Source organism: Apteryx rowi, unplaced genomic scaffold, assembly GCF_003343035.1.
Source record: "Apteryx rowi isolate R43461 unplaced genomic scaffold, aptRow1 scaffold_290, whole genome shotgun sequence".
NCBI lineage: Eukaryota > Metazoa > Chordata > Aves > Apterygiformes > Apterygidae > Apteryx > Apteryx rowi.
The window spans coordinates 836,102-859,610 of record NW_020449308.1 but is presented as its reverse complement, the minus strand read 5'-3'; the positions used below and the strand labels follow the sequence as shown (position 1 = coordinate 859,610).

Below are 23,509 nucleotides of genomic sequence, written 5' to 3'. Positions count from 1 at the left end.
CCCCTGATTTTCCATGTTATCACAATAATAATAATGATACAGCCATTCCTGCCTGAAATACTGGTGCATGAGCACATTTTTTCCCTACCTCCTTTCCTCACTTATCACCATGACACACTGTTCGCCATGCTCCCAGTCACCTATTATAACTACTCTAGAAGCCAAACRGTAACTGCGCTGTTTCATTTGACTAACACAGACTTGTCACTGGAGACACTTACATCTTCAGATGAAGACATAAAAAAGAAATGCAAGTCTCATAAAGGAGTTCACAGAGAATTGATTTGAAAATACATTTTAATCATTGTAAGTTAAACTGAGTCTTCCATTAGAAAGCCAAACTGAATATAAAGCATGTATGTACTTAATTAGCTATCTGATAATTTGCTATTAGCAGTTAGCTATTCGCTTCAGAAACAGTGGTAGTAAAGTAATTCAGAAGAATTTCTCTGAATTACAGAGAAAACAAATATATGTCCTTTAGGACTATATCTTTCCCTTACCAACACAAGTAGAGCTGGATGAATGGGCGCAAAAACAGTGTCGTATCTACTCAAAAGAGGGTAATTATCAGAAACCCAACAGATGCCTCAAAAGAGAGCATGGCTTCATATCTATCGTGTGAAACTTCAAATCCTTCTTTCCATGAGTGTAACTGGCAGAATATTTGAGAAGGGTTGGCACGTAACACCTCATGTCATTCACTCCCCCTGCACAGAGGTACCTGTGAACGCTGTAACACGGCCCTAACTAACAGAACATTTGAGCATGCAAAATTACCATTACAGTTAGGATTGTACTACTGGCAGCAGACGGAAGCTTTCAGCACACCTCTTAATGAAGCTCTCACATATAATTTTGCAAACAGTGGGATCAAAAGCCATATATTCATGTCATTTTTATATCCCAAATGTGGTTTCTCACACCTACTCTGTAACAAATTACCTCCCTATTCCTGAGGCATGTTTTCAGAAACATAGAGTTTTGAAAAGGCTAAGATGATTGTGAATGCAAAAAACATAGTCTCAGCAAGGTAAAAAATGAAGGCTTGGCAAAATGCAGCTTCTAAGTATTCATTTCAAGCAYGATCCATTTGACATTAAACTGTCACTTTGTCACCTCCTATTTGCTAGCTTCAGTAACTGACTTCAAAGTAAAACACAATGAAAGCACTGTGCTTTGTGCTGTGGCTTTGACACCTAGTGATTTTAGGGCATTGACCTGYCCTCCAAACCCAGCCTTGGCAGCTGGCCCACTAAACAATGTGTGTTTTTTAGCAGCAGGCAGTGCGTGTCAGTTAAAAGCCCAGCACAGCCCATCAAGAAAGATGCACTAACTAAGCAGTATTTATGCAGTAAGTACCTGGATATGGCCTCTGTGTGAGAGTCATCAAGACTGGAAGAGTGTTAGAGACATTAAAATAAATTAATAAATCTGCAGCCATCCTGCTAACAGATTTTTTAATACATGTTACCATGGGTACAAACACAAAAGAAGCCAAGTTATATCAGAATAAAGAAGGGAAATGATAAATAAATAAAATAAGAACTAAAACCAGCCCTGAACCGTATCAGTCTTTTTGAGAGCTGGAGGACCTGAGCGTGCACATGAATTCCAGATTGCTCGTGGGAGGGTAGAGAGGAGAACAGCTACCCCAGAGAAGTCCCCTGTGTCTCTTGGTTTGAAGGGCTACAATCTTTTCCATTGGATGCACCAGAGGTGCAGAGTAAATGTAATCTTAAATATTCTTTACCTCCAAGTATTGTCTTGCACTACGCAGAACAATTAATCATTGTTCATATAAACCAAGAAAAAAAAAAAGAAAGGTAACATGACTTGCATTGCTCTTTTCCTGTCCTTGCAACAACTGAAATTTTACAGTCACAGGTCTTTTATAAATGACACATTTTTCAGACTACTTGTAAAGAGGAAATTTTATAACAGAACATATGCTGCATTCCTGTCTCATTTCCATTTGCTGTGCATATCAGCAATGAAGAAGCTTCGGAAATGATTAATGGTCCTCCCAAAGTATTTGTGGTGTCTTCAGGTGTAGCATGATCATGGGTTCATAGACAGAGGACTTGGTGATGGTATGTGTAGCCTGCTGAAATTAGCTTTCAAGCAGCAATACCTGGAGATTGCTTATAATTATGAGTAATGGTGGCAGGCAGGGCTGTGAGAAGTTCCTTTCAGTCTCAAATAATACCTGAATATGACTCCTTACTCTACAGGGTACAAAAGATAATATAAAGATATATAAAGGTGTATGTATATGTGTGTGTGTGTATGTGTGTGTGTGTATAAAGAAAATATAAAATATAAAAAAATTGTAAATAATAGTGACACAGTAGAGATCTCACATCTCCATAATAATTCGATCATGTATTTTTTTAAAAAATGAGAAGTCCTGTTTTCCATTCATAATAATAATGGCAGATTGATGGTAAAATAATCTTTCAGAGCATGGAATACAGGCAGCATGCGGCATTCTTAGTCTATAAAGCAAGCTTTCACCCTTAAGTTTGTCCATCCCAGTACTGATGACTTCTTGTTGCCAAACACGTCTAAACATCCCGCTCTTCATTCTCTATTGTTGCAGTATGGTGGGATTTCTGCATGCAAAAGTACCTGTTTGTCTAGCATGCAGTGCAACAAAAGGTTTCTTTTTGTCTTGTAAAGTGACCTGAAGCATTTGATTATTTTTCACTCAATTCATGCTCCAGCTTTTTGTTAAGATTGCAAAATCTCCCTCACTACAATGTCATTTGGGTTCATTAAAGGCTGCTAGAGCTGCTGAAACCCCTGAGTGTCAGAACACTAGGCATGCCGAAATTTTCTTATATTGCTGCATATCATTCACTGCACTGCAGTAAAGCTGCAGTTTCCAGAGCCCAATCCTGCCATTAAACATTCATTGAAAAGATTTACAGCCCCTTTGTGCCACAAGTATCTTTATTTTAATTCAGTACCAAAGACTCAAGGTTAACAATAAAGCCCTTGCTGTTCAAGTAAAGCACTGCAACACTCTTTAAAAGAATGCTACAGAAAGAGGGTTTAGAGCACAGAAGTTATTAACAGGACTTGCATATTAAGCTGCTTTGAGGGTTCTTTCCTTGATGTTTACAATTCCATTGCAGCAAAACATTCATGTCTTTAATGGTTTGGTAATTTTAACTGTCTTGAAACACATTTTATATCTGACACTTTTCTTGATTCTAGTCAATTACTTCTTATTGCCTTTATAACTCTCTAAGGGAAAAATCTTTCCAATGTCTGTCTTTCTAACCCACATCTTCTCTGAGTTCCCATTCCCATGAAGGTCCCTAAGAACTTCCTTATTTTTGTAACAAATAAGTGCTATCTGCCTCACGGTTCCTTCTTCAAGTAATAGACATTTCCTCTGATTTTCAGCAAGTTAGTGAGCTGCCTTTTCTCTCTGAGACATGCTTTTTCAATAATAATTGCCCTATTTTTTGCAGCAAAAGTACAGAGCATTATTCTTCTCGCTGAGCTAGTGAAAGAAAATAGTTTGAGGGAATACACTAGTTAAAAATCTATTAAATATGAATAAGACTCAGTTACATACTGCCTTACACATCCCGAATAGTCCTATAATACTATAGTAAGATCAGTGTTTGAATACACTGCTATGTAACACTGAATATTTTAGAAGCATGTTATCAACCAAAAGGAATGCTGGAGGTCAAACATACCCAGTTTTGGCGAAGTTTGTCCAGTATGTCATAACTACTGCACTGAGCATGACATCGTTCTTGGAAAAGTTGCAGTTGAACAGTTCTGTGGGACCAATCATAGGAATGCCAAATACGTAAGGGACTTCATCACCATGAGCTGAATCAGCCCAGCTTGGTTTCATTTCACTCTGGCAGTGATGATAAAATGCATAGAAATATGTTGGAGATCCATACTGCGCATGTAGGTCAGCGGTGGCCACAGCAGGAGCAACCCACTGGTGGTCGGTAAAAAGAGCTACCAAGGTCTTCCGTCTTGTTTCAGGGTTTTCTTTGTCTGCCCAGTCAGTATACATGAATTTAATGGTCTCTCTCAGTGTATCTTTCCCTTCTGGATAACCATATAGATTGTCCACAAAATTGGAGACAGAAAAGTCAAAGTCATTGGGGGAAACACCATCTTCATTGTCTACAATGCCATCCACAAATTTTAAACCTTCCCCTTGATTGACGCCCAGCATTATGTCATAGTTAAGGAATTCCCCTTGCTCCATGAGAATCTGAGGGTCATCTGGAATCACGTCCCCATCGATCACAGGCCCAAAGGCAATGTGGTATGTGGCTGGAGTGATGGTCTGTTGAATGAGTTCTTTGTAGTTCTTATTCCGAAGGCATTCAACCAAATCAGTGGTATCCAGCATGTCGCAGCCCACTTTATCTGCCAAAATCCGAGTGTACTTGGCAGGCTGATAGTTCACTGCCCAGCTGGACAGGGCTGTTCCACTCTGTATGATTGCCTTTTGGAACAAACCTGCAGGTGCAAATTGTTTAAATGAAAATTAAATTATATTTAAAAAAATAATTAAAAGCAGCTTTCGCTAAGCAAAGAATGTTTTGATTGTATGATACCTAAAGGATGCAAATTCCTATATTTCAATTCAATTTCCATATATTCTACTCACTTCTCCCTTTCTATAGCATCTCCAATAGCCTACTAATTAAAATCTCTTTTGTTCTTGATGCTCATACACAGAAAGCATGAAGGTTTCAGGTTACTGTTTCAAGAACAAAACTCATCCTTGCAATGTAGTTTTCTGCATCTTTAATGGAAGTCCCCTAGCTTTAGCACGGCAGTAGTGCTGTAAAACTTTCTCCTTTAAAGGAGTGGCAGCTACAAGCAATCATATCCTCTTCTCCATGTAAATGACTCTCATAAATGCGGTCCTCAGTAGTTTAAAGGTCAAACGAAAATTACACACTCTCGTTTCCTTCACAGAAGCCATGCATCACATCATTTGAAAAAATGTCCTCTGTTAAAATCAGTCTAATAGTCTTGAGCCTTCTGCTCTGACATCATTTTTTCTTTACCATCCATACATATATATATGTGTGTGTCTGTATATGTGTGTATATATATATATATATGCCTATTTTTTCTTTGGTTATAATTGCCTATGTGGTGAATTAAAATATATTTGTGTTTTTCTGAAGAGAGTAAGACTAGATTCAATCGTCCTTTCTGGTTGTTTTCTATGTACCAATATACAGATTGACCAAAGATACAGACTGAAGAGCTTCTTTGTGTCACTAGAGCACTGAAAAGCAACTAGAGCATACTGGTGAATCTGCCCCACCTGCTTTTTCTTGATAGCATTGCTAAAATGGCCCATTTCAAACTTAAGCTAAAATGCCTGGGCCTCTTCTGCACACAGTTTCCAACAACGAGCTCTTGAAATGCCTAAGACAGCAAAAGCTTCAAAAAAATTTAAAAAACTAGAAGTTTTTATAGGGAAAAGTTGCTCTGGTTGATATACCTTTGTGATGATTACTTACTGCACATGCTACAAAATTTCAATGCTGCGATTAGTTAAGTTTTTCACTGCTCCATCTGCTTGCTTTTGGCATGGCTTACTCAACAGTTATTCAATACACCCTATTTGTATCAATACACTGAATTGTCAGGGATAATTCTGCATACTCCCAAATACGGTGTTCTTACTAGCAGCTCTGCTACAACTGCCTGCAATGCTTTAGCCTTCTGACATAGATTTCTGGATGTTTAATATAGTAGAAGGAGCATGGGGTTATAAATACAGCAGATATTTTGGTCTTGTCTTCTTTTATTAATTCTTTGTAGAGCTGGTCTTACCAATGAGAACCTGTATGGTTCAGTGCTGCTGCTGTGTGTGTGTCTACATACACACACATATATACACACACACACATATATATATACACTCATACATACATATTTATATATATATATATATTTATTTTTTTTTGAGAGTAGAAATCCCACAGCTCAGACACGTATCAAAATATTAAGACCTTTGTGTAGGATCACACACTACTTGTGGGGGRTTAACTTATCTTTGAATAAGATTGTTATGTTATTATTAAGTAATGAGTAATGAAAGCATCTAAATACAGTTTGGAAGTGCAGACAAGAGTGCATAAGAAATGAAAAAGGTCTCTGCCCTTTTCTATTTTAATTAGGGCAAACTCTTTGATAGAAGGGTCAGTGGAGAATGTTGACAAAACTTGAAAAAATATATTGCCCATAGCACTTTTTGCATAAAATTTCTGTTATAATAGCATTTATTTTTTAATGTCAAAAATATTTATGTTGACTAATATGAATGTAGAACACTAGCTAGAAGGTATTTTACAAAAATTATAGACTTCACATAATTCTAAGAGCCTGCCTTATATGGCCATTTGCCTTACACTATAATGTTAAAAAACCTAGTCACACTAGATTTAAAAAATGAATCATTTTACCATAGCTGAACTACTTTGCTCTACTTTGTAAGATCGTTACCTTCTGAATAGTGAGAGAGTGTCAGAAGACTAACACAGGAAGCTCCTGCCCCAGAACCAAAAATAGTAACTCTTTTTGGGTCTCCTCCAAAGGATCCAATATTTTCTTCGATCCAACGCAAAGCTTGGATTTGGTCAAGCAATCCATAATTGCCTTTTGCAGCTTGATCCCCAGTACTCAGAAAACCTATAAGGCAAAAAAGGTAATTTTAGTTCACCAGCTACAGAGTTAGCTACAGGGTATCCACATATTCACAACACATATTCCCATCTTTTCATCTTCTGGGCCTTTTTTTGCTTCTTTTTTTAAAGGTCACAGTCCCAGTTAAATGTCTCCAATGCAAGTATGGAACTCATTCTGTATGCTGTTTGGTTTTGGTTTGTTTTTTTCTTATTGCAGAGGTCAGGGTTTTTTTGTGAAAAATCATTACTTCCTCTTTGAAATAACTCTTTAACAAAGGAACAATAGACATCAAAGATTTTAAATATTTGATAACTGTATGTGAGTAATGTACAAAAACTTATGAAATGCTTACTTTTTGTGCAAAGACAACATTCAGGAAGAAGTGGGATAGGATTTCTTTCAGTAAGGACAATTTTCCCTAACATATTCATTTAAATGTTTCTTTCCATGGACCAAAATTATTCTCTAGTTTATACTATACGCTATCGCTATATAAGCTATTGCACTTGTGATACAGCTAGACATTCAGAAATAGAAAAAGAAAAATGAAGAAAAAAATAAAAGGAACAGCAAAAGCCTAGGAAAAAAATACACTCCAATTTTGCAAAGGATATTTATTTGGAAGATAGCAGGTAAATCCCCACATTTCAGCCTTTGGTATGGAGATTTTATCTGAACAATTCAGGCTTTGTTTCTTTCCTTGGAATCTGCAGGAAAAGCTGTGCTGCTATTTTTTGTTCCTGCACTGTGGTTATCAGATTTTAGAAACAAAGCATGACATATTTGCTGCTTGTCTTGCAACTTAGAGCAAAATGACCAAGAGACTAGGACTGAGATTAATTTTGTTTTTCTGAAACCTGCTAACCTGAAACATTACACTCATCCTCGCCATTATTCACAGGCTAGACCTTGTGCTATGTCCAAATTACCACACAGAGTTATGTACTCACACTCCTCTTTTTAACTCCCACAGACCTTTTCCCATCAAACTGGAATAAAGAGACCTATTAGAAATACCTTACAGCAGGTGGACGCTACTGATTTAGGCACCACTGACTGTTGCTTATCAAGACAAAGCAAGGAATCACTCGCTGGTGTTTCCAAGTCAATTATAACTTCAGATACATTTGCCAGAAGAGGGCCCCAGGACTCAGGAGATACACAGTCCTGCAAACCCTGAAAGGATTTGCAATGAAAGGGAGATTCACTGTCTGTAATCCTGTAAGGCACCTCAGCACGCCATGAAAACACCTTTGTGCTCCTAGGAAGGGCTGTAAGGGAAACCCGAGCTCCCTAGGGGAGAAAGGCCTTGCAGTACATTTGAACTGCTTTGGCACAGGGGAACAGCTTTCTTTGTGCTGGCTGAGATTATTTTTTTAGTGACGGGCAGAATGTAAATTCACAAGGTTAAAGCCAATAAATGAATGAAAACAGAGGAAATGGAAGAGAAGAAAGAGCAAGAGGAAAGAAGCAGAAGAAATCAGAGCTGTCAGACTTCATCACACCTGGATTTCTATATTGTTTTCTATGGTAAAATTCCTACCATGGGATGCAAAATCCAGCCTCAAATACTATAACATAAAGACCAAACTATAGTCTACATTATAGTCTATAGCTATATAGTCTACATTATGGTGGCATAAATTTCTACATGCAATTTTGGCCATGGTTAAATGAAATGTTTTATCTTGCACCAAGAAAAACTCTTTTTCATATTTAATTAGCTATTATTAATAGCTATTTAATGTCAGTGAGTGTCACATGAGCCCCTGTATTTATCACAAAACAGTTGCTTTAATTTGCAGTAATATGAATCATACCCTTATTACCTAGTATTTGATGTAGCTTTCTCATAAAAAATTTTCTAATAATAGCAACCACCATAGTTATAAGAGCAGTTACATCTTATTTYGCTTCCGTACAAGTGGGGGGAAAAAACAAACAAATTATTAATCCATAATTGCCCCCTCCCCCTTTTTTTCCACAGATGTGTTTTTCTCTTTTCACACGCCTTTATTATCTTTTTAGGACTGTCAAAGAAAGAATAACCCACTTGCTGGTTTTGTTTCTGCAATTCACTTCAATGTTCTATAATATTCTATAATTAAGCCTTTATTCAATCAGAACTATGACCTCCTTGGGAGAAAGTGACTGTTGTAACCTTTAAAGCAGCATGGTAATTAATATTCAGAGCCTAAACACATTGTAGCTCTTCTAGCAGCATCAAGCTAAAGCTGGTTGATCTTTGTGATTTTGAATTCCTTCCAAATGTACWAAAAGGTGACTGAGTGAAACTGCAATCAATGAATATCTGATGTTAGACAAATGAAGAATTTTTGTTTCCACAGTTCTTTGCTGATTCTCATTAATTGCAAAAGCAAATCTTCCTAATTTAAAAACTAGTCATCAAAGTGAAGTGTCRGCTCACATGACACAAAATGAATTCATAAATCTGCCTTTTCTTGAWGAGGATATATATATGTTCATGCTCTGCATACTGAATCGAAATATTTCTTCAAAGCCATTTCAAGAAATTCAGGCAAGGAGTAGCTATTTGTCCAGAAATACACAACACTATCAGAATGTTTTCTTTGTGTGGCCACTATGAAGATTTCACAGCARTATGTTCATGTGTCACTCTAAAATCCTGAACAAAAATGAACGCAGCTTTGTTTTCAAATGGGGATTTATCCTTTGTGGCCATTAGGTATATGTTTTTAAGTGCAGTAAAAATATTTTCAGTTTTACTGTACGGCATGATTTGAAGGCCAGTCTGCAAACTGAAAATCCCTCGACCAGGGTTTTGCCAGAATCTGGAAGTTCTTCTCACTATTCTAATACAAAAAAGGAAGGAATTACAATAGTTGAATGTGGAAAACAAAGGGTTTTCTTTCATGTAATGACACGGAAAGGCATCAACTGTGATATTCACTTCTTGACTTTACAAAACTTCTTCCCTTAAATATTAAGTTGTAAGGGTGTCCACGTGGTTCCCTTTGCAAAATGTCCCGGATAACAACAGCAGATAAACAGGAGTGCRAGTGCAGCCCCTGCGTGTGCATGGAAGACCCAGAAGTGCCTGGGGGGCACCTGCTCCAGACTGGTCATGATGAAGAGGAAGGTACCAATCAGCTGGTCTGAACAGGAACCAGGGAATTAGAGACTGCAAAGCAGCCATCTGCAAGCAAAGAGAAATCCCCTTGGAAGGATGTGCGAAAGAAGCATGACGCGAGAGGGAAGTGGGGACAAGGCAGCTCCCAAACAGGGCTGGACACTGTGAAAGTCGCCCCAGCGTTGCGACCTCCATCCAGCCTGGGCAGAGCATCCCCCTGTGGGGCGCCTGCACCCAGCCGGGGGCTGGCCATGTGGGGCGGCACACAGGCACCAGTCCCGGGGGCGTGTGGGGGCTTCGCAGGGTGTCCCCCGGTGCGAGAGTCTGTGGGGTGTCTGGGGCGGCGGGGCCTCACATATCGATGGAGTATCTGCATCTCCCACGGGGAGAAGAGGGGAACCCACACTCCCAGGGACGCTGCTGACCCCCACAGCCAGGGGGCACCCGACTGTGCGTGTGTGTGCATGTGCGTGTGTGTGCAGGGGTATGTGCACGCACGTGCATGGGTGTGCAGGATGTGATCAGAACTTTTAGGATTAGTTTTACAAGGCTGTTCAGAAACTTGTAACTGTTTACTAACCTTTTGTAAGTGTCTGGTGTTGTGGTTTATCTGTTGTATTGCTGATATTGATCCTGAATGTATAGCCCACAGATTGTTGGTTAATTATGTGTCATTAATAAATCAATAAACTGCTTTTGTCCTGATTTGATTTAAACCATGTGAATTTAGCATTTTTTCCTATGGCTTTACTTCATTAAAACAAATAAAAATACACCATTTTATGAWAATAAAAGGGAGCCTAAAGAGTTCTTGATTTGTTTTGCTATGTGACTTGCAATTAGCGTTGTCTTTTTTTTCTACATTCTTTCATGTAGAAAAAAGTAATGCTTCTTCAAAATGAGTTTTCTGAAGTAAAAAAAAAATTTTTTTGATTTGTCTCTGGTTCTAATAATGGAAGCATTCTAGATGAAAGCTTTCGTTTTAACCAACTAAATTAGCTACCAGCTAAATTAGTGAAAAGGGAAGAAGACTGTAAGCGGAAATTACTGGGAATTTTCCTTTTCCACAGCCTTTAAAAATGAATAGACTCATAAGTCACATGCTGTCATTTGTACTGTTTCAATAATACAATGAAGACACAAAGCTACACAACCAGCTCCTCTGGATCCCACTTACACAAGAGGAAATCTCTCGCTCTATCTCTATAGTTGATTTTCCCACTATGCCACTGGAATCTTACTGAGACACTAAAAACCAAACAAGCGGTGATATTTCCCCTGCACAGTGAGAACTACTAAAAAGTTATGCAGTAAAACAGGAGTGGACCTGCAGTGAGATACAGCCAGTGCCAATCCAAAATCCYCACAGTCCACCCAGGCAGTTTTACTGCTGCCCATTCTCTTGCCTTGTCTCATATATGGGGGCTATGCCTGCATTAGCAGGCACTGCAAACCCATAAAGGTGGGTCTGCAGAACAGAAAAGTCACTGCGAAGGCCTTATGTACACTCTATACATTTCAGAGTTTCTTTATTTGCTCATTTTGTTTTTTACTTTGGACTAGCTGTTGTCTGGTCCCATGGACTGATCATTGGCAGGTGGAGCATTAGGGCAAGTGCATCATCCAGTGAAGGTTTATCTAGAAGGAATCCAGCTTGTACCTTGCAGGACCACTCTGCAATATGAGATAATGTGCAGGAGGTGGGGACAGTCTGGAGGTTTCCTATGAAAGTGCACTCCTGATCTGAACTGAAAGACTAGTGTGGATATACTCAGGGTCAAAATGATAATCTTCCAGCAACAGAATCTCAGTGTGCAAGGAGCAAGCTCTGGTACAGCCCCTTTTCAGCTGTGGATCTTGCCCAGATACGTGAACAGTTCACGAGACTGCTTAACAACTATAAAGCATTTCACTTCATAAGATATTGGAAAGTACTCTAGCCTAATACTTAGTAAATAGTATTCACAACTAAAAGTTATGCAATGATTTATGGAAGCTGAATATATAATTTGGGGGAAACAGCATGAGTATGTCAAGAAGCAACAATCATGACATCTTTGCGTCATGTAGAGCTCCAGATCAGAGGAGATATGAAAGGATGATTGGATCTCAGTGAACTTTAGCTATCTAAAAGTTCTGTCTGTAATCTAATATTATTTGTACTAACCTGACTGCTAATGCAGGGAGACAAAAAAAAAAAAAAAATCTCTAAAAGCAGCTTCAGCTTTTTACACACCCATCTTTGGAAGAGTCGAATTCCCATCACAAAGTAATTTTCTTTCTCTGTGGAAAATAGACAAACTTTCCAACAGACAAAAGACCAGCTTAAACCCGTTGCCTATCTTTTAGGCAATGTAAGGTGAAATCAGCCCCTACCTAGAGAATAATGTTACCTCTAGTAGTGGTGGCTCCTGTTGATCATGACAGAGAGACTGGAAATAAGGAAGATTCTGTTCTGACTGTTATGGAGATGAAAATACTGAATGACTCCCTTGACTTCACTGCAGCTATCCTGGACTTAACAAGTAGAAAAATGAAGAGAAATTTGCTTCCATTTGAGGACACTTTTCATTGCTCCTACTTGCTCTGAAGTAGTTCTACAGAAACGGAGATGTTTTATCTTTCAAGAATTATTAACCAAGCCATTTGCATGACTAAAAAATTCACTTTAAAAAGAACAGAAAAATAACTAAAATGCATACACTTTGGAAAAAGAGAAAAAAGCCACCATGAAGTTAAATACTGTAGATTGTGTCCTGAGAACTATAGCTTCAGCCTGAGAGATAAATGCCATCACCAAGATAACTGCTATCCTGCAGCAATTTGCATTCATTTTATTCCTATGTACTGATTTCTCATTCTTTTTAAATCATTCCAATAATAAAACACTATGACAACTTTCCTTTGCCAGTTCCCACACAGTATTATCCAGTATTATATCACTGCAGGAAAAGCCTATTCTTTATCTCTGTATTTTGGCCCCTGGGCCTAATCCATATCAAATCAATTTGATAGCTGGCTGAAAGCCTGAATTTCAACTGTGAGTGTTCCTCCATTGCTTTGTGCCCTTTATTTTTCTTTTTTATTCTGTTTGTTTGCTCAAAAAGCAATGCTAGCAGGACACTGGAAACTGAGCTACACTTCTGTGTTCAGATTTTTTTGATTGCTTCCTTACTCATCCTTTCCGCATCAGTCAGCAATGACACTTGAATTCCAATATCAACACCAGCTGCTGTAAATGAAGAACAGCAGCCCCCAATAACAAAGTTTTATATGATAAAAGTTGCCTGCTCTAAGTGAAGAACCAAACAGTGATAACAACTATTGATAACACCTCTACTACATTACATTCTTTTAAAACATTTCTTTCTTTTGCTTTCTCTGCTTAACTATTAACTAACGTATGCTCATTTCTTCCTCCTCTTACAGTGTTCCCAATGGATATACATAGTCACTTGGGTGCAAACATAGTTCTTTGTAGACCATGCCAGGGTGTAACAGACTAGAAGTTATTAGAAACATAAGGGGAAGCTAGGGACAACTAAAAATGAGAAAGATTTCCCTGTTGTGACTTTTTTGCAGCTTGTCTTTTTTCAGTAACTTTTATCAATAGTAATAAATAAATAAATAAATAGGTGCTTTCTTTTCTCAAGGATGAATGCTTTTGCACCACTCTAGTAGCTCTTGGGAAATTTTTTGGTGTTCTAAATTTATACTGCAGTGGATAGTATAAAATGTCCCAGTGAAAACAGAAAAGACTGATTTGGTGTATCAAAGCCAATATTTTCTTACTGTTTCAAAATAGTAGTAAAATTTACAAATGCAATTCAATATTAGTAATTATATTAACTTTTTAAGATTTAAAGAAAATCACAATGCAGAAATATATTTGGATTTGATATTTGGTTATATTTGATTTTTTCACAATTAACGGAAAAAATTAATCTGAATAATGAAAGATAAAAGCCTCATTCTCTCAAATATTTTAATAGCTTCTACAAGAAATTTTAAAAGTGCATCTGAAAATGAGGTACACCCTTCCCTGGAAATGAAGTACTTCTGCTTCCCCTTCTGCCCTTCGTAGACTTTCTTAAAAACAAAATATTTAATTTATGAGCTGAAGCCAGAGCTCTTACATAAAGACTAATGTCAAACTTAATAAGCCACATTGAGTAGCCAAGATACCATAGTGAGATATCAATCATCAGGAAACCTGGACAAAATAAACAAGCTAGTGCATTATATCCCATTTGTCTCTTCCTTTCTAAGCCTCYGCTGTATTCTTTCATTTCAGATTTTGTCTGTCTTTATGCCTCTTCACACCTGCTGCCCAGAGCTGTCTAGCCTGCTGCAATTTGTCTGGCAAACAAAATTCTTGCGAAGAAGATAGACTTGTACAAGAGCTGACCAGAAACTATGACATAAGCAATAAAATAAGATACAAAAGACTATGCTTCACAGCATTATCTTGTCTTTTTTGGTTTCCTTTGTGAAATGCCAGAGCAGGGCATTTTTAAAGCAAAGTATACAGCAGGGTTTTCATATTTTCTAATGGCTTTTGTCTGTACACATCACATTTACCTCTGTAAAAGTGTACCTGCTGAACTCAAATGTTAAAGTGTTCAAATGTAAAAGGAAATCCACTGGGGATTACTGTGTACTTGAAGACCATAGCTGGTTCAGGAAGTCTCTGAGATATAAATAGTTGGAGGCTAGGAGGTTGTTAGAGGGAACTATCACACATGTTTGTTCTATGCTTAACCTTCCCTAACCATCTGCTAAACATCACCAAGCATCCCCAACACTGCTTGGAGACCAGATGCTTGGCTTGATGATCAATTGGTTGGAATCAGTGTAGCTGTCATTATGTTTCCTTTATCATCATATTCTGTATACTGCTTTTTACTTTGATTCTATGCTTAATTTTGACAGTGCAGTTTAAACTTTACTGGAATGAGGGTGGCATGCAAGATGGTGTCATTGGCACACATTTAGCAGGAAGAAAAACACCACTGAAATTTCCCTGTAGCATGAAGGACCTATGCAATCCTATGAACATCACTTCTGCATAGACTTACCCTGGGCAGAGTGATCCTGAGATAAGTTATGTAGTGACTATGACAAATAGGAGGACTGTAGAGCGGCCATGTATGGGTCTGTATAGAAATAATGTTAAGGTAGATAGTTCTTCATACTGAAAACAAAAAAAAAATAACGCTTTTCCTTCAGCTGCAAAATGGTTTGAGATTTGCAGGTGCTATTTGCAAAGCAATTTTTTTATTTTTTTTAATATTCAGCAACTCAAGCACTCAGATATTGTCTTCTACTATAAAACGCTGGTCACAGAAGGAAATTTCTGCACCTTATGACCTCTTATCCTACTCAGCTCCAGATAAGACTCATTCAATTTAAACTCAAAATACAATAAGTGAAAAGAAAATTGTAGTGAAGACAACTCAGCTTACAGTTTTCGTATCACTTAGTAGATTAAGTTATAAAGGATAGCAATGACTTTAATCTAATTTTCCGACTCAGGTGTAAGCAAGAAAAAAATCTCTTAAGATTCTACCTTGATGGATTCTTTCAAATTACTTCTATTGTGAAGACAAAAGCTAAGTCTGCTTGTCTAGAAAGAACAGCTCATTGCCACATGTGGTACAAAAGAATAGGTCAGAGGGAGGGTGAAGTGAAAATATTATCGCTTGTTTCTATATTGCTTCAATACTGAAATCTAAAGTGTGCCCTATGCAATTAAAGAGAAAAATCTAGCCTTAAATATATAAAAGCCCTTTGAAAATGTCCTGGATCTCCTATGTTTATAAGAACACTTAGGGAGAAAAGAATGAGAAAAGACAATAGGATGCATTTTAGTGAGATTTAAAACCCATTTATATATATATATATATATATATATATATATAAATAAAAAACAGTGAAAAGGCTCTTATAAAGCATAAATTTAGCAAAGCATTAGTGAGGTCAACAAGCCTCCTTTAGTTAAACCGTTGTGCTATTTCTACCATAAAATGTTTTTAATGAATCCAATTGAAAGTTTGTACATGACACCTTAACTGCTTTTAAATTTGCCTCATTCAATGTAAAAAGCTCTGAAACTACTGCAGGTTAGGCCAATGAATATTGTCTAAAGTATTAGAGATTCAGCATTCAATTCTATCATCATTATTCAGGGTGGTTAGCACATAACTGTTTAAGAAGTGCCACTGAAGAAGCTCTTGCCATTTGATATGAATGTAGTTTAAAAAAAATAGTGAATAAATATGACAACAAAACACATTAATTGATTTATTGTCTTCTCACTTACTATTTACCCAAGTGTTCACAAGTAAACTTGCCATTAAGCAAAATATGATCAATAACACAGCAGGTCCTATAAAAAGATTGTTGTCGACTGCATTATAAACAGCCCAATTTAAAAAAAAGAAAGAAAAAAAAGAGGCTAAATTCAATCAATTGATCTAAGAATGCTATTGTTGGGGGAAAAAGAAAAAAAAGTTTGCATGTGTTGGAGAATAGATTTACAAATATCTGGTGTACTCAGGCAGTCTATGTTTAGAAACTATTCTCTAACCACTGGTCTAAATGGTCACTTAGCAAACAAGAGAAATGCATAACGAGTATAGAAAATCAGGTGAATAACCTATTAATTATTCCACAGTTATGGCAAATATCTCCATTCCCAAAGCATCTGGTCTTTTTTGGTAATGACTATTTCATCAAGAACAGACTGTGTTCTGTAGTTCTATAACAGATGTAAAGAATTATTATTTTTTATTATTATCAAACATATACGAACCTTATACATGAAACCAAGACTTAATTAACATATTTTCGATTTTTCAACTAAATGATCAATATGGTAAGGAAGAGACAACATCTTTGGCTGGCCATCCAAATTAGAGAACAATTAAAAGGACGTAGGGAAAAAAATTACTTATTGTATAGCCACAGATATTAAGCTTACTCAAGAAGAATGACAGGAAAGTTAACCTGCATGACACAAATGGCAACCAGCTGCAAACACAGCATGGGGATTTTTACCTTTAATAATAAGCTTCAAAAGATTGGAATCTTTTGAATAAAAGGATTATAGGAGATTAGGCATAATTTTTTTCGCTAGGAAAAACACCAAGTGACCAAGCAGATAGTATTATTAAGTAGTGGCAAGTCACTTTAAAAATGAGAAATAAGAGTTCATCGCTTTAAGAACTTCAATGAGCTATTTTTCTTTTGTTTAATATCAAAAGAAAGCTACCCAACAGATTTACTGTTATTGCACAATGCTATTTTTAAGAAAAATAAAATTGCACTGTAAACCCATAAGTCTCTATTGAACTGTAAAGAAGCTCACTGAAATGCAGGCTTCTCTGCTGGTGGATATGTGATTGATACCATGATTGAACCATACCTCTGCAAACAGGCAGGTGTACTTCTTAAAGCCAAATGTGTAGTAATATTTAACCAAATTAAAAGTTTACCTAAATGGCTCCCCCATGAATCCTGTTGGCTGTTTAGGAAGTAGCCACCAACACTGACATGTATCTCTTTTAGTTTTAGACTTTAGACTCTCTTTTAGACTTTTAGTTTTATCTTCTTGTTGCTTAGCCACATCTTTTCCTATAAGACTGCTGCTCTTTGATGTCTTAATAAGTGTCTGGGAACACACAGCACTCAAGTTGTCTGACCTGAAACACTGAGATATGTCTCCACTAGCTCCAGTGGAAAGACACTTGGAATTGTATGTTTCCATATCTAAAACAACACTGTTATGTTGGGTAGTGCATATAGCACAGCAACCTTGATTCTGTGAATCTGGTGCTTTCAAGGCAGATGCACACTGATGCAACAGATACCCTACAGGTAGCATGCCCAGCTCACACAGTAATGCTGCTTCTCACAGGATGAGAAGTGTAAGGATTCAGTGGATTGCAGCAAAGCTGGAAGTAGGAYGATGCATGCACTCTACATTGTCACTACAGTAGAAAAAAAGGGTCACATGGAAGTAAAAACAATGTGGCAAGGGTCACTGATTCTGAGATCAGTTGTGGCCTCTTACAGATATGTCTGTTTAGCTAAGTTACAATGCCCTTATCACTATCCTAGAGAGAGGTAATAGGTATTTACAGATCAGCTTCATCCATCTTCCTTGGGAATGTGCAGAATGGATGATCTAGGAAAAGAGTCTTCGGTGAGCCTTGGTGCCAAAAATGCCTCCATGGGCATGCAGGTAGTTGGCATAAATTGTGGTTTCCAGTGGGTTGATCAGGTGTCAGAATGGCCCCATTATCAACGGGGACACAAACGTCAGTTGCAATCTTGTTCCCAACTTGAAACAAATGTCCCCCAAAGGAAGGTGCAGCTTTGTGCCTCCGTGTTCATGTTTTTCATGTACGTCTCAATTTGAACATAAAACAAGTAATTGGAAGGATGTATGCAGCAAAAGTATCAGGAAGCGGAGGACCAGCAGATATTGAATAAGTAACACACTGCACAAGACACCTCATTAAAAATAATTGATTTGCATTTGTTTAGTTCGAATGGACTACTTGTAGAGGTAAGTATTTTTTAAATGCAAAAGGGAGGACAATGCAAAAAAGAGAAAGCAGCAGGTAATAAAATACAGCAAAACCTTTCCCTAATAGCCAACAAGCCTTCATTCATCTGTTAGAAAAAGTTATGTGTTTTCAAATGGCAAATTTCTAATGAGGACTGACCATTTGGAAGAGGGCAACGGTTAACAACTGATCATTAATGTTGGCTTGCATCTTAGCTTACTTGTCTTCTGCTCCATGGACAACCATCTTACTGTCTTAAACACCGTTCTCAGTTACAAGAAGCAGACAATAGGGAGTTACCTCACTTGGGGGTTGTGTGCCTTTCTGTTGTCATCCAGGTACAAAGCCCAYTCCTCTAAAATAGCAAACAATGCCCAACATTTAGACTGCTTAGTTTATACAATTGAAAATGAACTTTGCTGTTTTTCAACTAGAAATATTAAAGGACAGCAACATATTGTACATCTAGAATACAGAATACTAGCTTCAGAATAAAAATCCTGTTAAAATTAAAAATTGAACTTTTTTGGTTTAATGAAATTTTTTTCATCAAAGAGGTATGTCCATTTTCAGGCTAAAAAATACAGAGTAAGAAATCTTTTTAAATCTAAATTAGAATAGAAGTATACCAAGCTGAAGAAAAGAACAAACTCCTCATTTTCTAATTGGAAATATTTYTGTATAATGTTTTGTTTCAGAGTTCAAGGCTTTAAGGGAGAATAACTATATGGCCCTCCAATAATGACAGCAGGACGTACTTAAAGAATGACTGTTTTCTAACCATTAACTTGAGAAACAGACGGGTATATTGGTCACAGGCAGAGATCCTCATACTTCTTTTACATATCCACAAATTGTCCAGTTATTGTGGCTGCTGTTTCTTTTTTTATGCTTGCAGAAGAACACAAGTGCAGAACTGTAATGCAAATGTACCTGGCCCAATGCAGCAGCAATTATTCGTTCAGCAACATTTGAAAGCCAGAAGCTATTGCATCAGTGCCAGCTAATCTATGATGAAAAAAAAGCATCACAGTTAACCCTTCTTCTTTTAGCAAATAGAGATTTTATGTTTGTAATATTCAGCTGGTTTGAAGCCTGGACACTCATCAGTGCCCTGTGTGGGAGCCATGAATTCATTATGGATTAATTCTGGATCTTGCCTTCAAAAACATTCTTTGAACACTGGTGAAGCAAAATGGCTGTTGTTGATAAGCACACAGAAAACAAACACTGTTGGTAACTGAGAGAAAAGGTAAACTGGCTTTTAGTACAAATAAAGCACTCGCTCTATTTCTCTACCTTCCATCATAATTTTAATTTCCAAAAATTTTGTACTAGTAAACAAAACAATTCATAAATATTTATTTTGTGTAATAAATAATGCTATGTTTATTTAGACTGACATAAGAGTTGAGCTTTTCATGATGTGGATTGCTGTGGATTTTTAGATCATCAGACCATCATTACTATTAAATTGATAGCAAATTGTTTAAGAGTACCAAGTATATTGCATTATTTTAATCCTAACCAATTATTATTGACCTCTTTATCAAACAAAGCTGATAACGCCATTGCACTTGTTAATTTGTGGTGGATACCATTATAAAGCATGGCATCAATAACCTATAAACTAAATAGCATTATGTTCTGAAAGCTCATATAACATGCAGTAGGATTTGCTGAGGAATTAGAAAAATCAGCTCTGCTGATAATATTTGACTAGAATTGGTAATATCCTTAATACTTTGAAAAATGCTTGACTCCTTGACAAAGCACTAAGGAAAGGGACTGGAGAGAAATTAACCTTACCACTTGCTGGTCTGATAGTGACTAATCACTGGTTTGACAAAACCTTAAATAAAATTCCTGGGAGCCAAAAATAGACTTGAAGAGAAAGACTATTACCAAAAGTCTTTTTATGCTACATACTCTGGATATATCTTGTAAAAGAGATTAATAAGCATACTATACAGACCCCTTTGAGAAGGGCATAGCACAAATGGTTTCCAACTGGAGTAAATGATTCATAGCTTTTTATCTTGATCCACTAGGTTTTCAGTCCTACATGCTCCCTTAAAATGCAATTTCTAAGATACAATGCATCATCTAAAATACCTGCTACAGAACCCAGTTCGAGTAAGTGGATGAAAACAAGATGTCCCACTTAAACAAAAAAAATGGTGTTTTAAAGCAGAAGATTATGCAGGACGTAACAATTTTATGCCAATTTTCTTTGGCATCAGTTTTTAAGAAAAGCCTGAAAAAAAATATTTTCTGGTCTTCTAATATTTGTTCCTTCTTAACATGCTTCACAATGTGGTTAAACTTACTTTGGGTTTAATCCACGCTAATTGGCAGACAAGACTGCAAATTTTATGAGTTCTATTGCTGATAGCCCAAAATGGCTGTATTCAGAGGGATCAGTTTTGGGTGCAGTTAATCTTTTTCAGTACAAGACTGGTTGGCATGCAAGGATGAATTCAGTGTCTACATCCCGAAGTTAGACCTTACCTTTTCTAATTCCAGAGCTATAGTTGCACTAATTAGGCTGTTATAAACCTTAAAGAGCCTTCAAGCTTTTGCTGAATTACAGGGTTCCCAGGAACCCTTCTGATGCTGGTGAGAGCAACATTGCGACCGAGTCTCCCATCCCTCACAAGCCTCGTACTTACTGGGTTGGCTGTCTGAGTGGTCCATCAGGCAGCTTCAGAAAGGGCTAAAGTTAGGTTTTTAGAAAGCTAGAAGTGTTTATGTACTTTTGTTTCCACCTGCTATCTAAAAAAGAGCTTCAGAAAACTTGAATCAGATCAGGCATATTTCAGCGATTATATGAACAGATTTCTCTAAATCCTAGTAATATACTCAAAACATGCATATTATTTTGTGACTTCTGCTGGCAGAAAAATAGTTCTATATGCACATTAACTTTTTTTTAAGGAAGCTTCTTATAAAGCTATCTTTTCTAAGTCTTTGACACTGAAATCCTCAGAATATATTAAAATAGATTGTCTCAGATTAGTTTTGTACATCATGAATCTCCTGTGAGAAATAAATGGATTTAAATAATATGCTCCAGCATTCATAGTTCTGCAGGGCTTCTAACAAAGTGATCCAAATCAATTCTCCTGCACATTCACACACATGGAATATTCTGATTTGAGTTTCTAAGGAGTTTACAATGACTGTAGAATTATTATGTGCCAAAACCACTCTTCTGAAAAAGAAGAAAGGAAGTATAAAACCCCTCTTAACAATTCTGCAGCCTCTGTAATCCAATCATTTAAACATAGAGATCTGAAATATTTTAAAGAATACTTTGACAATCCTGAGTTACCTAGAGAAATATCAACTAAATGTCTATGTAATGCCAGGATCTGCTAAACAACAGCCATTGTGAGTCATAAATTACTTCTTTTCTCTAAACTGAGGCATTTCTTCAACTTGAACAAATCATAACTTAGCGATAATAATATGGTATGCTCAGATCAGTGAAAACATTAAGTTTTTTCTTTATTTTAATGCGTTATTTTTGAAGTTTTCTATAAAGCCCTAAATAAATATGGAAGGTAATGAGCAGTCTTGCCCTAACACATTATCATAGCAGGTCAAATATTTTTGCTATTTTGTACCAATCTCAACCAATATCTGATGATATATAAGAAATACAAATTCTGCATCTTCYTTTGCAGTTCTTATTTTTGAATTAAATATCCTTTTGAAGATTTAGCACCACATCCAGTTAGGTTTATTCTCAATCATACTATGATCTGCATATAATCCTAAAAAGGAATTTGAGGAGGAAAAGGGCTTATTCAGCCAAATAGTCTATGACACTTGCTCCTCAAGGAGCTTGCCCTACATACTGTTTACTTTTACTGATCTGACAGTATTTTTATCCTTCTATTTAATTATTCATGGCTCTGGTGCTTTTCTTTCATGGTTTTGTGCTTATTAAAGCTGTAATAACAGCTGAGACAAGGGTTAATGCTAAAAATATTATGAAAGAACCAATATGTAAATTTTGGACATTGTAATACAAACCCCACCTACTGGTACCTGAGCTTACACTTCAATTGACATCATGTTCATGGATATCACATAAACTTCCTTCTCTTAAGTGGTATATAATGGCTTCCTAATAGAATTACTCTGGGGATTAGGGAGAAAATGGATTTTTAATGATTATATTCGTAATTTAAAAAAAGAAAATGACAATTAGATTTTTTAATCTAATCTCCCACATAAAGTGGGATTTTCCCAATAGTATATTTGTACTTGGCTTTTTTTGAGTTTAGTTCTAAATAATGCAAGCAATATGGCTTCTATAACTTCCCTGTTTTAGCTGTACTTACTTATCTAATATCACAACGGASTTTTGAAAATGGAATTAGTAGTGTATGCTTTATAACTAAATCACCGTAAGAGCTAACAATAATGAATTATTATGCCCTAGTTTTAAAAATCACTTTTATGAGACTCAAAATAAATTTACTTTGTTCAGTCTCTTTTTTTTTTTTAATTCATTGCACCGTTTACCTAGCCATTGAGTGATTTCACTAATACAGTGTGAGAAACCTAGCAATACTAGAATAAAGACATAGAATAAACTAGAATTGGCTTGAGCCAATATTCTGGGACTTCTAGACTAATCTGCAATTATTGCTCAAGATCATCTTTTTTTCCAGCAGGATACATTCACTTTTGATGATTTCTGTGAGACCACTGGAAATCATCCAGTGATGTCGCTTCCTCTCAGAGGTGATTTTGGGGGTTATCCTCCCCAGTGCTGTTGTACTCAAAGCAACGTTTCAAATACAAAGCAAAGCAAATCCTTGATCGGTTGTTAGAAAAAAATCACAAGAGTATTCAGAATTTGTCTTCAGAAAAAGAAGTGAATAGTAAGAGGATCTTATTCACACAGGCAAAATTTGGCAGGGGAAGATTAATCTTCATAAATTTTTCTATAGTTATTGCACAGTCTGTCCATTTCCAGACTTTAGTTTGGTTATTCCAGTGAGATAGAGAAAGTCAGATCTGCTGAAATGATTCCCCATGGCAGAAAATGTATCTGAAAAGCTCGAAAAGCTTATGGTTAAATTATGTTATAAAAACAAAAATATTAATT

The 23,509-nt window shown here is 36.7% G+C and overlaps 1 protein-coding gene across 3 annotated transcripts in view; it reads right to left on the bottom strand.

Moving 5' to 3' along the window:
- The window catches only part of NLGN4X (neuroligin 4 X-linked), a 129,214-nt gene that overhangs the window by 5,748 nt on the left and 99,957 nt on the right, over positions 1-23,509 (bottom strand). For all 3 annotated transcript variants that reach the window (XM_026069301.1, XM_026069302.1, XM_026069303.1), the window contains 2 exons: positions 6,517-6,702; positions 3,717-4,506 (listed from right to left, as the gene is read on the bottom strand). In XM_026069301.1, coding sequence (XP_025925086.1) covers positions 3,717-4,506; positions 6,517-6,702 — 976 coding nt within the window. The remainder of the gene's footprint in view (positions 1-3,716; positions 4,507-6,516; positions 6,703-23,509) is intronic.